Source organism: Fukomys damarensis, unplaced genomic scaffold (genome assembly GCF_012274545.1).
Source record: "Fukomys damarensis isolate Sample0158 unplaced genomic scaffold, DMR_v1.0_HiC HiC_scaffold_39, whole genome shotgun sequence".
NCBI lineage: Eukaryota > Metazoa > Chordata > Mammalia > Rodentia > Bathyergidae > Fukomys > Fukomys damarensis.
Genome location: NW_022900951.1, coordinates 43207463 through 43221987, shown reverse-complemented (window position 1 = coordinate 43221987; position 14525 = coordinate 43207463). Strand labels below are relative to the sequence as shown.

General features: G+C 49.9%; 1 protein-coding gene and 1 long non-coding RNA gene across 4 annotated transcripts in view; one reads left to right on the top strand and one right to left on the bottom strand.

Annotated features, from left to right (window-relative positions):
• Positions 1–1124: 1124 nt before the first annotated feature.
• Foxp3 (forkhead box P3) overlaps positions 1125–14525 on the top strand; it is a 15124-nt gene continuing 1723 nt past the window's right edge. The window contains exons 1-10 of one of the 3 annotated variants that reach the window (XM_033760221.1): positions 1125–1903; positions 9191–9419; positions 9947–10051; positions 10191–10287; positions 10649–10736; positions 10805–10909; positions 11756–11843; positions 12038–12118; positions 12920–13070; positions 13739–13815. In XM_033760221.1, the coding sequence (XP_033616112.1) occupies positions 9213–9419; positions 9947–10051; positions 10191–10287; positions 10649–10736; positions 10805–10909; positions 11756–11843; positions 12038–12118; positions 12920–13070; positions 13739–13815 (999 nt within the window). In that variant the 5' untranslated portion in view covers positions 1125–1903; positions 9191–9212. Of the gene's footprint in view, positions 1904–9190; positions 9420–9946; positions 10052–10148; positions 10288–10648; positions 10737–10804; positions 10910–11755; positions 11844–12037; positions 12119–12919; positions 13071–13738; positions 13816–14525 lie in introns of all 3 variants that reach the window. The other 2 variants (XM_010606312.2, XM_010606313.2) reach the window with 2 other exon arrangements.
• LOC117284721 lies at positions 10143–11975 on the bottom strand. Its single transcript, XR_004515806.1, has 2 exons — positions 11943–11975; positions 10143–11850 (listed from the first exon to the last, which is right to left on the bottom strand). It is a non-coding gene; the product is annotated as an uncharacterized LOC117284721 (long non-coding RNA).

Sequence of the window (14525 nt, the reverse complement as noted above, 5' to 3'; positions counted from 1 at the left end):
CACAAAGCTAAGCCATCAAGTCCATTCTGGACTTTTCCAGAAAGGTGAGTTGCATTGAAGAAACATGCTGCTGTTTTTGAGGGCTTAGAAGGTGGAGAAAGAAGGGGCAAAGGGGTGGGCCTTGGCTGCTAGATTTGTATTGTGTGAATAAAAACCTAATTTCCAATTTCTCTTCCCCAGGCCTAAAACCAGACCTGCAAAAGGACTGGAGTAGACATTAGATGACTAGAACTCTGAGCCCTGCAGGGCGCTGGAGAGTGGATGCTGGAAACCACAGCCACAGCCTGTCAGCAGAAGCCCCTGAAGGCTCGTCTCCCTTGTTGACCTAGTGGATGGAGCAAATGCATGCACCAAAGTGAGGAAATGAAGCCTCGTCTCTTGGACAACCTTAAGACTCTACAGGAATTAAGCCCCTAAAGGGATCTTCAAATCCCAGAACCTCCCTATTTTCTTATCTTAGAATTTAAAGTCTGAAACTGTTGGGCTCAGAGAAACTGGCAGGTTCAAAGCCCAGTACCAAGGAAGGCAAGGACCCCCATTTGCCAGCTCTGTGATCTTGGGCAATTTGCTTAACTACTCTGTGCCTCCATTTTCCCCATCTGTATAACGGCAGTACAATAATGATGAAATGGACTTCAAAGGGTTCTGGCAAAAACAGAACACAAATGTTTGTTGGAAGTGCTGGGCGCTGGCTATATCTGGCACCTAGAAAATGATGGTGGATATTTGGAATCCTAAATCCTTGGAAACTGGGAGTTTCTGAAGTAAAACATCAGAACTGCTAAGAGCATCAAAAACATCAGGCTGTGGTGTTCCTCACAGGAGAGGACCAGTGTCCCAAGGGGCTTCTGGGCTTCTTCACAAGATTGGGTGGATGTGTGAATACTGATAGCCTGCTTGTGACTTGCCCAGTAGAGCAGCCACCAGGGCAGAGCTCTCAAGCCCCTTAGGGCTTAGTGATGAAGCCAGATTTTCCTCTCTTCCCTCACTCAGTGACTCTTAGTGGATTCTTGGAACCAGTGATTCTCAGACTCTGCAGTTTGCGAATTGTGGAGGATAAAGGTAGACTCCCCATTTTTTGTTTTGTTTTTTGAGGGGTTTTTTGGCACTGGGGATCAAACTTGGGACCTTGCACTTGAGAGGCAGGCAGTGGAACCACTGAGTTAAATCCCTGGCCCTCCCCACTTTTCCTCCATGAAGTACTTACATGCCTCTCACCATTTGTGAGAAAGAGAGCTGCAGAGTGCGCCCCCTCCCTGGGCAGCACCATGGGTGGGTAACCATACCATTTTCACCTAGGGGGAAGCAGGCCTGAGGCAGGGTGAAGCCTCTGGGAACCTACCCCTCCTCTTTCTCCCCTGGTGTGTCCTGTCACAGGAATCTGACAGGGCATCAGATTCCCTCTTTCTTCACCCAGAGACCTTTAAGTATCCTCTCACACGCAGAATGGTGTCTCTGCCTGCCTTGAGATACCTCCGTGATTTAAGTTCTTTTCCTTTATTTTTTTTCTGACTGTACACACTTTTGTTTTAAAAACTGTGGTTTCTCATGAGCTGTTATCTATTGATACCTCTCACCTCTGTGGTAAGGCGAAGAAATCATATTTTCAGTTGACTCGTAAAGGGCAAAGAAAAAACCCAAAATTTCAAAATTTCCGTCTGTCTCATAATCAAGAAGAGAAGAAACAGCAAGAGAGAGAGAGAGAGAGAAAAAACTATGAGAAACCCCCCCACCTCGTGATTATCAGCACACATACTCATCGAAAAAAAATTGGATTATTAGAAGAGAGGTCTGCGGCTTCCACACCGTGGTTTTTTCTCGGTATAAAAGCAAAGTTGTTTTTGATATGTGACAGTTTCCCACAAGCCAGGCTGATCCTTCTCTGTTGGTCCAATTCACCAAGGTGAGTGTCCCTGTTCTCCCCAACCAGATGCAGGCTCCCGTGGAGGAGATGGCAGGGAGGTAGGCACTGGGGGTTCGGGGGCCCTCCTGTATAGATGGACATGTCCTGGCATTGCGAGCCCAACCAGGTAAGATATTTTTTTTAAAGTATAATAGTTGGAATAAATGCCAGCTAGGTGAAGTACTTAACTGATGCTTGGTCAAGGACAAAGATCAATAAATTGATACACAAATGGGTAGGATTTTTGAAATATATCAAGTGCCAGTCTTGATGGATTTCAGAGTTTTGAACAACTTAAAATGCTGCCCAGGTGTTCCTGGAAATTTCAGCTATGTCTCTTCTTTCTCGGTGCCTTCCATCCTTCTGTCTCACCCTTTCTGTGTTTCTTTTCTCCTCTCTTTCTCTTGACGTCCGTCTGTCTCTCTCAAACTCAGATTCTGTCCATCTGTCTCCCCAAGGCTCTGACAGGCTCCCTTGTTTCTGTCTCCTCCATCTTGGCCACACTCCATCTGTTACTGCCTTTCCTCCATCTCCCTCCCACTCTCTCCCTGCCTCTCTTCTCTTACCTTCCATCGCCCACCTTCCCACCTAGCATCCAGTGCAGAGATTTATACACAGCTGGTGCTTAATAGTGACTTGAGTGTCTCTGACGCCATTTCCATTTTACAAAAAATAGGCGGCAGTTCTGTCTGTCCCAGTAGCAGGATTGTGAGTTGTCTGGTCGGGCTGAGAAGCTAATGAACTTGTGCTTGTGTCACATGAGAGACTCTCCTGGGGGCACTTCATGCCATTGTCAACCATGGTTCAGCCGTGTGTTGTAGTTCTATCCCAGGCTTGCACGCATGTGACCGGAGTCTGTGTCAGGAAGAGAGCACGCCGTTCAGGGCTGGGAAGGGCTGATCTCTGCAGGCTTAAAACAGTACTTGGTACACAGTAAGCACTAAGTGTTAGCTATTAGTATTTTTTAAGTTAAAAAATGACTCTGGAGGGGCTGAGGATTTAGCTCAGTGGTTCCGGCGCCTGCCTTGCACGCACAAGGACCTGAGTTCGATCCCCGGTGTCAAAAAAAAAAAAAAAAGACTGGAAAATTGGAATCATGTTATATATTGGTTTGTTCCTACTTTAGTCAATTAATAGCATTCTGTAGCCCACTAAAAATTGTTTGAACATATGACCTTTCATGGTGATCATGACTGGCCTCACATCAGCAGGAATTATGACTGACTGGACCAAGTGCTGATTATTGGACATTCAGGTTGTCTAATTTTTCCCCATAAGCTTGCCTGACTGAGGCCTTGGATTCTTGAACATGGAGTTACTGGGGGGGAAGTAATGTACTCTTTTAAGGTTTCTAAGCATCTCTATAAATGATTCTTCTGAATGATCCTGTTTTATGCTCCCTTTATTCGAGCTAATCCTGGGTTAATATTATCATATTTTAGTCCTTTCCCAATATAACAGGTTAAAAAAAAACTTACCACATTGTTGAACTCTGCATTCTTTGATTACTTTTACTGTCTGTTAGCCATTTGTGCTTTTGGGGGGAGGGGTAATCAAGTCCTTAGTCCTAATGGGGCATTCATCTTTTTTATTATTACTTAGCCATGGCTCTTTATTTGGAAACAACATTAACCATTTATCAGTCATATGTATATAGCTGCAAATGTTTTTTTCCAATTCATCACTTGCTTTTTCTGTTCTATTTGTGATGCTTAGGATGTTTTTATATAGTCAAATAGGTTGGTCTTTTCTTATATGGTTTTTGCCTCTGGTTTTGTGCTTAGAAAGTCTTTTCCCACTTGAAAATTAGGTAACTGTTCACCCTGTGTTGGCTTCTGATCTCCTTTATGGCTTCATTTTTTCCATTTACTGTAGAGGTTCAGAGTGTGGGTTTTGGAGCCAGACTGTCTGGGACAAAACCAGCATCACTCCAAATCATCTGTGTGATTTTTGGCCAGGCACTTAATCTCTCTGTACCTCCATTTCCTCATATGGACTGTACTGATTATAATAGCACCTATCTCAAAGGGTCTTTGTGAGGATTATATCTATTAATCATGGCAGGTGCTTAGCACAGAGCCTGACACACAATAAACCCAAGATCTACATTAGACATTAAAATGTTTCTCTGTAATGGTTCTGGAGTATATGATAAGGGTGCCATTTCAGACTGGACAGGGAGGGGTTGGTGGGAAAATGGACTGATTATTCATTCAGTTATTTTCCCAGTCATTCAAAAACATGTGTTAATCTTTTCTTCAACATCCTCCATGTGAAATGCTACATTCATCTCAAACTCTGTGCCCTCTATGCACGGGTCTGTGTCCAAGCTTCCTACTCAGTCTGATCCTTAGTATCTGTCCTTGTACCATAGCCCCACTATTATTGTGTTGATGGGTGTTTGCAGAACACCTAGCTATGGGCATCCTTGCCCTTCCCTATCCTTAGTTATTTTAGGCAGCATCATCAGTCCACCAGCCAGAAGGCAGTGACTGATCTTTATGGGGCAGTCCCCCCCCCCGTCACTCTTTTTCTCTCAATATCTCCCACTATCTCTGTCTTTGTCTTTCATGCTCTGTGTCTGTCTCAGTCTCACCTCATGTCTCTCTCTCCCTTTCTCTGAATCTCTTGTTCTCTACATCTGTTACCCCATGGTCTGTCTGTTTCTCCCTCTACCTCTGTCTCTGTGTTTCTGTCTCTTTGTCTGTGTACCTCTGTAGCACAGCCTGTCCCCCTGGATAGAGAGTTGTCAACTCAAAGCCCTGTAAATACCTAATGACTCACGAAGACATAGAACAGAAGGGCTTTGTCCCTCCGCTGCCCCACATCTCTCCTTTCCCCAGTATAGAAGGGAAAACTGAGATCCACAGATGGGAGAGAGGGCCCCTCTGGAGGCCCCACAGGGATGCAGGGGCAGAGTTGACCCAGGCTCAGGTCTCAGAACTCTCAATGGGTTTTGCCTCTTTCTCTCCCACTGTGAGCCTCCGTTTACTGCTCTGGACCTGTGAAGGGGGTTAAGCGGGATCAAAACTGCCTTTCCCCTTCTGCCTTCTCACTTGTTGGACCCTGACTTGGGTGGGATGATCCATAATCACACCACGGGGAACTAGCCCCGCAAGACCTGATCTGGGTGGGACCCTGGACCCCATGGCTTAAGAGTCTCAGTTGGCCAGAGGATGGTAATGATGGAAGGATGTCAGTCAGTCTGCATGTTCCCAGAGCTGATGCTGGTTCCCTAGGAACCTCTGTCCTGGTGCCCCTCCAGAGAGCCTGATGGTGGGCTCCTTTCATGAGGCCCAGGCCAAAGGCCTGCTAGCTTCAACCTCTTCTTCCTTCCATTCCCATCTCTGCCAGAGTGCTCTGAGTTGAGGAACATTGTCAGAATAGACAACAAGGAAGACTGGGTCCATGTAAGTGTCTGTTACCAGTCATTGACATTTTCCTGTTTCATTCTGCCTGAACTTAGGAAGGTGGCTCGTATTCCTGCCCTAGTGTACACAGCAGCTTAACTGAGGAGAGTTAAAGCCAATTAGTGACAGAGGTTGGCTTCAGGCTCCAGGAAGAAAGGGGCCTATTCTCTGACTTTCTACCTTCACGGAACTCAGGAGGGAGACTGAGGGGACACTTGCTGCCATTTTGGGCCTACTGGGCTGCCATTTTGGGCCTACTGGGCTGCCATTTTGGGCCTACAAAGAGTGAACTTCCTGTCCTTCAGGTAGTTCCAATTTGTTTGGACACCAGGGACACCAGGAATACTGAGAAGTTGAATCCATTATGACCCCCACAAAGTTGGTAGTTTTGAGATTCTAGGACCCTTTTTTTTTTTTTTTTTTTGGTACCGGGGATCGAACTGGGGACCTTGTGCTTGTGAGGTAGGCAGTGGAACCACTGAGCTAAATCCCTGGCCCTCTAGGATCCTTTTAATCTAAGAAATGATCTCTTACAATTCTGAGGTCTGGTGTTATACTATTTAAAGACCCCGGGAGTCCCAGTATTCGTGGGACCTGCCTGGCCCTCCCTGAATTTCCAACCTAGAGCCTCTCAGCAGATCAAAAAAGGCCAGATCTACAAAACCTGAAGCTCGTTACAGTGGCCAGATGGACATCACCCACCACATCCGCCAACACCCACATCACCCCACCTGGGCCAAGCCGGCTGCAGGATGGGCCAACCAGTTCTCGGAACGAAACCGATGAGGTGGGGTACCTACCCCCTTCTCTTCCTTCTCAGTGCCATTGAAGCCCAGCGCATCCGGCCGCCATGACGTCAATGGCGGAAATATCTGGGGAAGTTGGGGGCTGTGACAACAGGGCCCAGATGCAGACCCCGATAGGAAAACATAATCTATGTCCCAGAAACATCCTCCATGCAGCTTCTGAGAAACCTAGTCAGAAAGGGACGCCCCAACAGACAGTGCAGGAAGCCGGCTGGCCAGCCCGGCCCCCCAGGCCCTCCATTACCAGACAGACCATAGCCAGGTCCCCTTTCTGAGAATGTAGCTATACCTCCCTGAGTCAGGCCATTTCAGACACACCTGGGGAGGGCGTTGTTATAAACTCTGGCCAAGTGTCCAGGCAGCTTCAGAAGTGACCATAAGCCAGCCACGTGGGCCGGGCCCAAGTGGTAGAAAACATCCACTCACCAAAATGAGTAATTGCTCAGGCTGCTGTAACAAAGTATCACAAACAGAGAGTAGTGGATGCTTAAGCAACAAAAATTTATCCCCTCAAAGTTCTGGAGGCTGAAAGTCCAAGGTCAAAATGTCAACAGGGCTGGGAGGCTGAGGCTGGAGGATCACAACTTTGAGCCTTGCTTGGGCAAAACAGCAACAAAGAGAGACGCTGTCTCAAAATAATAAAAGGGCTGAGATAAAGAATGAGAAACTAGAGACATTTACAGCTAAGTGGATGCACACTGAGGCCATACGCAAGTGAAATAAGTAGGACACACGTGTAAACACTGAATAGTTTCTCTGGTATGAAAAACAGTATAAATAAGGATCAAAATATATAATTGATAATGTGAAATAGGAAGAAAAGGTCTAAAGGAGTAGGGGAAGTGGGAGGGATAGGGAAAAGGTAAGAAGGTAAAAGAAAAAATATGAGAAAAGGAAAAAAAGGGAAACAAAGATTTTATAAATAAGGAAGGGTGGAGGGGGTAAATGGAAGGCAGGGGAATGGGGAAAAAATAATCAAGATTTGTCATGTAGGGCTGGGGATTTAGCTCAGTGGTTCCGCTGCCTGCCTCACAAGTGCAAGGACCTGAGTTTGATCCCCAGTACCAAAAAAAAAAAAATTGTCATGTAAAGGTACAAGATCCCAACGATGAATGTAACTGTACTGTATACCTAAAATGTGCCAATAAACTTAATGGGGGGGGGCTGAGAATGTAGCTCAGTGTGAGGGCTCTGGGTTCAATCTCCCATACCAGAAAAAGTATCAGCAGGGTTAGTTGTTTCTATGGGCTATGAGGGAGAATCCATTTTGTCCCATGTTGCTCTCCTAGCTTCTGCTGGTTTGCTGCTCATCTTTGCTGTTCTCTGGCTTGTGGAAGCAATCACTTCGTACTTCATCCCTGCCTTCACTCATCCATTCCCTTACCCCCTCATCTCAGCACTGTTCTTGCTCGCCCTTGTTCTAAGCCTCCATAGAACCAGACTCCTGGGTTTGGTTTTGTTTTGTTTTTTGGTACCAGGGATTGCATTCAGGTTCTTGCACTTGCAAGGCAGGCAGCGGCACCACTGAGCTAAATCCCCGGCCCTCCTGATTCTCACACTAAGGCTCCAGCTCTCCAGAGTTCAATACCTGGTTGTCACAGCCATCTTCCTCAGCACCACAGCACCACCTCTGACAACCCCCATGAGGTGATGGCAAGGAAAGGAACAGTTGCCCCCCCGGGAACCCTCTGTACTCCTCCAGGATGCTCTCAACAGCTGTGTGCCCAAGTGTTGTGCCGTGTAGTAGTGTGGGGAGTCACACACATACACACACACACACACACAGATACACACACACATACACGCATGTGTGTACAGACCCACTAGCGCAGGAGATGTGAAATTCACAGGCACACACATTTCCTAGAGAAAGAGGAGGCCTCAGGTTCCCATAGGGCCATGGCACTTTACACCTGGCTGTCCCCTTCAGTAACGTGGGGGTTGGACTGGGCAGTCTCTTCCAGCTCTGGCTTGCTTGCTGGCTAGGATCAAAGGACACTGAGACGCTGAGTCCATGCGCTTTGGGTAGTATAAGGTTGTAGGGCTGAGCTGAGGGGCCTAGAGTCATGATGGAGGGCTTTCGGGACAGAACACTGGAAGAGAAGGCCTTTCGTGGCTCAGAGAGAAGTGCAGGAGGTGTGGGCATTCCAGGCGTGATGAATAGCATGAGCCAAGGCTTGGGTAACAGAGACTGGGATGACCACTGATGGGCGCTGAACTGAGAAAGTCCCATAGGCCCTGGCTCAAGGCAGCCTGTCCATCCTTCCCTCTAGCAATTGTCATGCCAGCTCTGTGCAGGACAGGAATACAGAGCTAATCATTCCCTGCCCTTGCCCTGAGCTCCACACTCCTTTATTCAGCTGCCCAGTCGGCATGTCTAATGCCAGACTCTTCATATCCATCCACACCAGATTATGACTCTCAACCCTGCTCCTCCCATCCCCCACATCTGTTCTAGCTGCTCAAGCTAAACCCCAGAAATCACCTTGGTCCTCCCTGTCACCTCCTACATCCAAGCTACCAGCAACTTCTCCTGATGTCACCTTCAAAATAGACTCAAAATCCAGCCAACTTTTCCCCAGCTCCCCTGCCATTACCACAGATGGTGCCATTATTACTTGCTTGGACTGTTACAGTAGCCTGCTCACTAGTACTACTGCCACCTCCCTAGCGCCTGTACCCTCAGAGCAACCAGATAATAAAACCCCCAGGAGAGTCGAAGAATAACTCCAGCAAAATCAGCAAAGACTGTGCGGCCCATGCAGGGTACAGCAGGTACAGAGGATACTGAAAGGCTGAGACCTACCCTGGCTGAAGCCCCACAAACCAGTTGTCCATGGCCATGGAAGTACTGAGCCCATGCCTTTGGGGCACGTGGATACTCCCCTGTGTTCCTGGCATCATTGTGTATATGTGTGTGCATGTATCACCAGAGATGGGTGTAGTCATGGGACCCTTCAGGACATGCCCTGACCAACACCTGCTCTCACCAAAAAGGTTGTCCAAGTCCCTCAGGTGGACTAGCTCACACCACCCATAGCACGTGTAATTCCTTCTCCGTGTCCCTATAGCCTGCCCTCGGAAAAGCACCCGATGCCCAACCCCAGGCCAGCCAAGCCCTTGGCCCCTTCCTTGGCCCTCGGCCCATCCCCAGGAGCCTCACCCAACTGGAGGGCTACACCCAAGGCCTCAGACTTGCTGGCACCCAGGAGCCCAGGGGGAACCTTCCAGGGTCGGGACCTCCGCAGTGGGACTCATGCCTCCTCTTCTTTGAACCCCCTACCACCATCGCAGCTTCAGGTGAGGCTCAGGGGCCAGAATGGGGCAGGCAGGGTGGGGTACCTGGGGCTACAGGTGTCGACCTTTACTGTGGCACAGGGTGGGAGGGGGGCCCACTGGGGCACAGGAAGTGGTTTCTAGCTCCCGGGCAAGTCTGTGACTTATGCAGATGTTACAGGGCCAAGAAAGTCCCCACTTTCCAGGCCTTAAGAGATTTGAGTCTTTCCCCAACCTCCCAATTCTTGTCTCAGGAGAGGAGACCTTATCATGGTTCCATGAGCATAGCCATGTGTCCTCATCCCCATGGGACAGGAGGAAATAGCCGGGGCCCTAGGAGGTCAAGTGACAAGGTGAAAGTCAGTTCTGCCAATTACTAGCTGTGTGATCTTGAAAAAGCCACTCGGTCTCCATAAGCTTCAGTTCCCACACATGTAAAATGGAGATGATCATACCTGCTTCCCATGGGAGGCTGAGGTGAGGAGCGTATGCCTGAGATGAAGAACAGTAGGATGAGGATGGCATCTCACGTGCCTGCCTTCTCTCTCCAGCTGCCCACAGTGCCCTTAGTCATGGTGGCACCCTCTGGTGCACGGCTGGGCTCCTCACCCCACCTGCAGGCACTTCTGCAGGACAGGCCACATTTTATGCATCAGGTATGAATGCTGAGTGGGCTGGGAAGAGGGGGCAGGTGGGAGAGCCGAGAAGAGGGGCCCCCAGCCAGGCTAAGCCACGACACATGTGTGTCTGCAGCTCTCCACTGTGGACGCCCATGCCAGGACCTCTGTGCTACAGGTGCGCCCACTGGACAACCCAGCAATGATCAGCCTCCCGCCATCCACCGCTGCCACTGGGGTCTTTTCCCTCAAGGCCCGACCTGGCCTACCACCTGGTAACACCTCAGCCCACACCCCATGGCATTACAGAACCTGAGTCCCCAAGTCCTTGAACATGTGCAGTATCAAATGCTGTGAAATGCAGTCCTTTGGAGGTCCGAGGCATCAGGTCTCAGAGTCATGGAAACTCCAACCTCCAAAAAATGTCAGGTTCAAAACCTTAAAGACAGAATGTCAAAATCACAGAACCACAGATCTTTGCAGTTAGCTGAAATGTCAGCAACTTGCCAGCAGCAGCCTTTGAGCTGCTCTGCCAGAAGTTTTGGACAGTGGTGACACCAGAGCTCCCCGGGAGTCGGGATGTCAAGGCTCAGGAGGGGGACAAGCTGTAGAGCATTATCCTGTCCCTGCCTATAGGGATCAACGTGGCCAGCCTAGAGTGGGTGTCCAGGGAGCCAGCACTGCTCTGCACCTTCCCAAGCCCCAGTGCGCCCAGGAAGGACAGGTGAGTAGGCAGCCGGGAGAGGACCTTTCGCCCCTCTCTCCCCTCCCCTGACACTCTCTGTTCCCCAGTACCCTTTCAGCCGCGCCCCAGGGCTCCTTCCCTCTGTTGGCAAATGGTGTCTGCAAGTGGCCTGGATGTGAGAAGGTCTTCAAGGAGCCAGAGGACTTCTTCAAGTGAGTGGCCTGGGCCCACCTCAGTCCAGAGGGGTCGTGTTTTGTGGGCAGAAGTCTGGGCTGTAGATCTCAACTCAGGCCTCCTCCCAATAGGTAGGAATGTGAGAGGTGAAGGCTTAGCCTGAGGGTTCAATCCCAGCTTTATCACCCTATAACTGTGTGACCTTGGACAAGTTACCTAACTCTTCTGGGCCTCAGTTTCCTTGTGTGTATAATGGGGCACAACAATCATGGTGTATACTATAAAAAATGGTGTAACTGATACTTACCTCCATTTTACATATAAGGGAACTGAGGCCAAAGAAAATAAGTGTCTTATCAGTTCCTAAGTTTCACACTTGGGTTCTTGAACCCAAGCAGCCAGGCTTCAGAATGCACACTTCTAACTCCTTTGCCCTGCTATTCCTCATGGCAATACACCATGTTATTGATCCCCAAAGCCCTAGCTCCTCTAGATGGCTGCTGCTGCCTTTCTTCAGCTCTTCACACCATACGCACACACGGGCGCATGCGCACGCACACACACACACACACACACACACACACACACACACACACCCCTTCCCTACTTATCTAACCATACCTATTAGCAGCAATTCAGCATGCCCAGTTCTCACCTGTCTGGCCCACTCTCCACCTACCACCCTTCCAACATCATCTCCAACACCCAGCCAGGCTCAAGGGGTGAGCTCAGGCCTGGCAGCAGTCGATGCTGAGGGAGCATGTGTGGGACAGACAGATGTGAGGGGGAGACTGAGGGACAGAGGGGAAGAGAGCTGAGACTAAGGAGAGACTTCCCAGAGAGTCTAAGCTGAGCCAGCTGCATAGAAATCTTTTCCTCTCCAGGCACTGCCAGGTGGACCATCTCCTGGATGAGAAGGGCAGGGCGCAGTGTCTCCTCCAGCGAGAGGTGGTGCAGTCTCTGGAGCAGCAGGTAATGCCTGCAGGGGGCAGGTGGGGCAGGGGATGCTGGGTGAGCCTCCTTGTCTACCCTGTGCCAAGAACTAGCTCACCTGGGATGAGGGTTGCATACTCAGAGGCACAGTGAAGGGTGCTCCCATGGACGACCACAGCCAGTTCAAGGAGGAAAGCCAGTGCAAGGCCTCACTTTTGAACCCATCCTCACAGCTAGTCCTGGAAAAGGAGAAACTGGATGCTATGCAGGCCCACCTGGCAGGGAAAATGACACTGACCAAGGCTCCAGCAGCGGTGAGCCACCTCGGGCCCTTGGGGACAGACCTAGACTACTAAGGCAGGGGAGAAGGCACTGCACACATAGGCCTTGGGGTATGTGGGGTCCCCCCACCAGCTCCATACACACCAGGCCTGAGAATCTCTCCCCCTCTACTCAACAAACCTTCTGACCCTATAATTCCAAAACATCATGCTTTTGAATTTTCATAGCCGCAGCAAACAGCCCAACTCCTAGGAAGGCAGACTGTGTACCCCCACAGCACTAGCTCCCTAACCTGTAGGGCCCACTGCAAAATGAAAATGTAGGGCCCCATGTCCAGATTTCAGGAGGGCAACCTCAGAGTACCAAAGTGTAGGTCCTTTGTGACCACACAGGTCACATGCTCGTGAAGGCTGCTCCGGGTGCCAGGCACTGTCTTGGAGCACTTTGCTGGTGTTAACTTACTCAAAACTTCACAAGACTGCTGTAAGGTAGCTACCACCATCACCCCCAATTCACAGATGAAAACTGAGGGCAGAAGGTTTAGATTACTCTCCCAAAGTCATAATTGAGTGCTAGAGGAGCCAACTGTGGCCACACATGGTGCCCAGGCCCATATTCTAACAAATATGGCACATGCTATTTCATGGCATTGATTTCACATCGGACTAGAATTAAGAAGGTGCAGGGCCGGGAATGTAGCTCAGCAACCCAGCACCTGCCTGGCAAGTGCAAGGTCCTGAGTTTGATCCCCAGGACAAAAATAATAGTAATAATGTAAAAATAAAGTGACAAGCTTAAGCCTCTGCATCACCACCTCCTCCTGCCTTCCCCAGGTGTCATCCGACAAGGGGTCCTGCTGCATTGTAGCTGCTGGCACCCAGGGCAGCAGCATCCCAGGCTGGCCCGGCCCCCAAGAGGCCACTGATAGCCTGTTTGCTGTGCGGAGGCACCTGTGGGGCAGCCATGGAAACGGCACCTTCTCAGGTGAGAGTGGTCCACAACCGTACCAGCCAACCCCAAGCCCCTGACCCCAAGTGCAAAGGAGCTCTGTATTCTCCCCTCCCCCACTGCCATCACCCAGACTTCAGGAAAATCCCCTGCTTGTAAAAGCTTCCTCCCTGGATTTCCATAACCCTCAAGTCTCCTATCATGGCCACAATGCTCTAGCCCTGGCCCTGTCTCCCTTGGGGACTGAAACCCTGCCTCCCCTACTTTGGGCTTTTGATATTCCACGTGGCCATCAGAAGAGGGGGAAACCTAGCTAAGTCATTCCTAAGGAAGCTCCCTTCCTCACCCCCATGCCACCAAGGAAAACTGGGATGGATTCACCCAAGCTCACCAATCCCCTGCTTGGGATATGGGTCTAACAGGATCAGAGCCCGAGGGTCATCATGGCCCTGCCAGTTAGCCACTCACAAGCCTTTGCTGCACAAGTGACTTCACTTCTTTTCAATCTTGGGGAAAACCACCTTGGCAGGGGTGATGCAAAGAGGAACTGATGCAACTTAGGTACTCAGCAAACAGTACCAGGATGTGACCAGACCCAGGTGTTGGTGGTGGGATTTCAGGCGTGTGGATTCACATTGCAGCAGAGGGTGGGACAGCAGAGTGAGGTCCTGGGTGGGGCCTGATTTGTCCCCACCCACTGCCAGAGTTCTTCCACAACATGGACTACTTCAAGTTCCACAACATGCGGCCCCCTTTCACCTATGCCACCCTCATCCGCTGGGTAAGTAGGACAGCTCCGGCTCAAGGAGGACAAGAAGGAAGCAACAAGCCTACCTCCCAAACTCCTGTCTCTCTCTGCATGCGCTCATTGTGGGCTCCTGCATTAACAAAACCCAGCCCTGATGAGCCCAAGCCACGCTCCAGATGTGATTCCCTCCTGCCGGCTTTACCCCAGACCTGTCCCGAACCCAAATTTAAACCACTAGCCCGGACAGTGTGAGCTAGATTCTGACCCCGAATTCGCCCCTTTGCAGATGACCTCTTCTAACCTCACCCCTGAACCCATGCCTCACCCTGCATCTAACCTTGTCCCCAATTCTTTACCCTACCCCAATTCCACCCCCAAATCAGACAGCTCAGGATAGGCCACCACCCCTCTCAGCCCTGATTTTGGGGGAACACTCCTTTTACCCCACCAAAGCCTCTAAGTCAGTGGTGGCAAAACTATGGCACACATGCTACAGTAGGCTGTTTGTAGCACTGAAAACTCTAAGTTGGGTGTAGTAAGTAGCAGTACCTATGATCCCAGCACTTGGGAGGCTGAGGCAGGAAGATCTCTTTGAGTTCAAGGCCAGCCTAGGCTACATAGTGAGACCCTGTCTCAAAGAAAAAAAAACTCCAGGGCCATGGATTTAGCTCAGTAGTTCCAACACCTACCTTATAAGTGCAAGGACCCGAGTTCCAACCCCAGTAACAAAAAAAAAAAAAAAA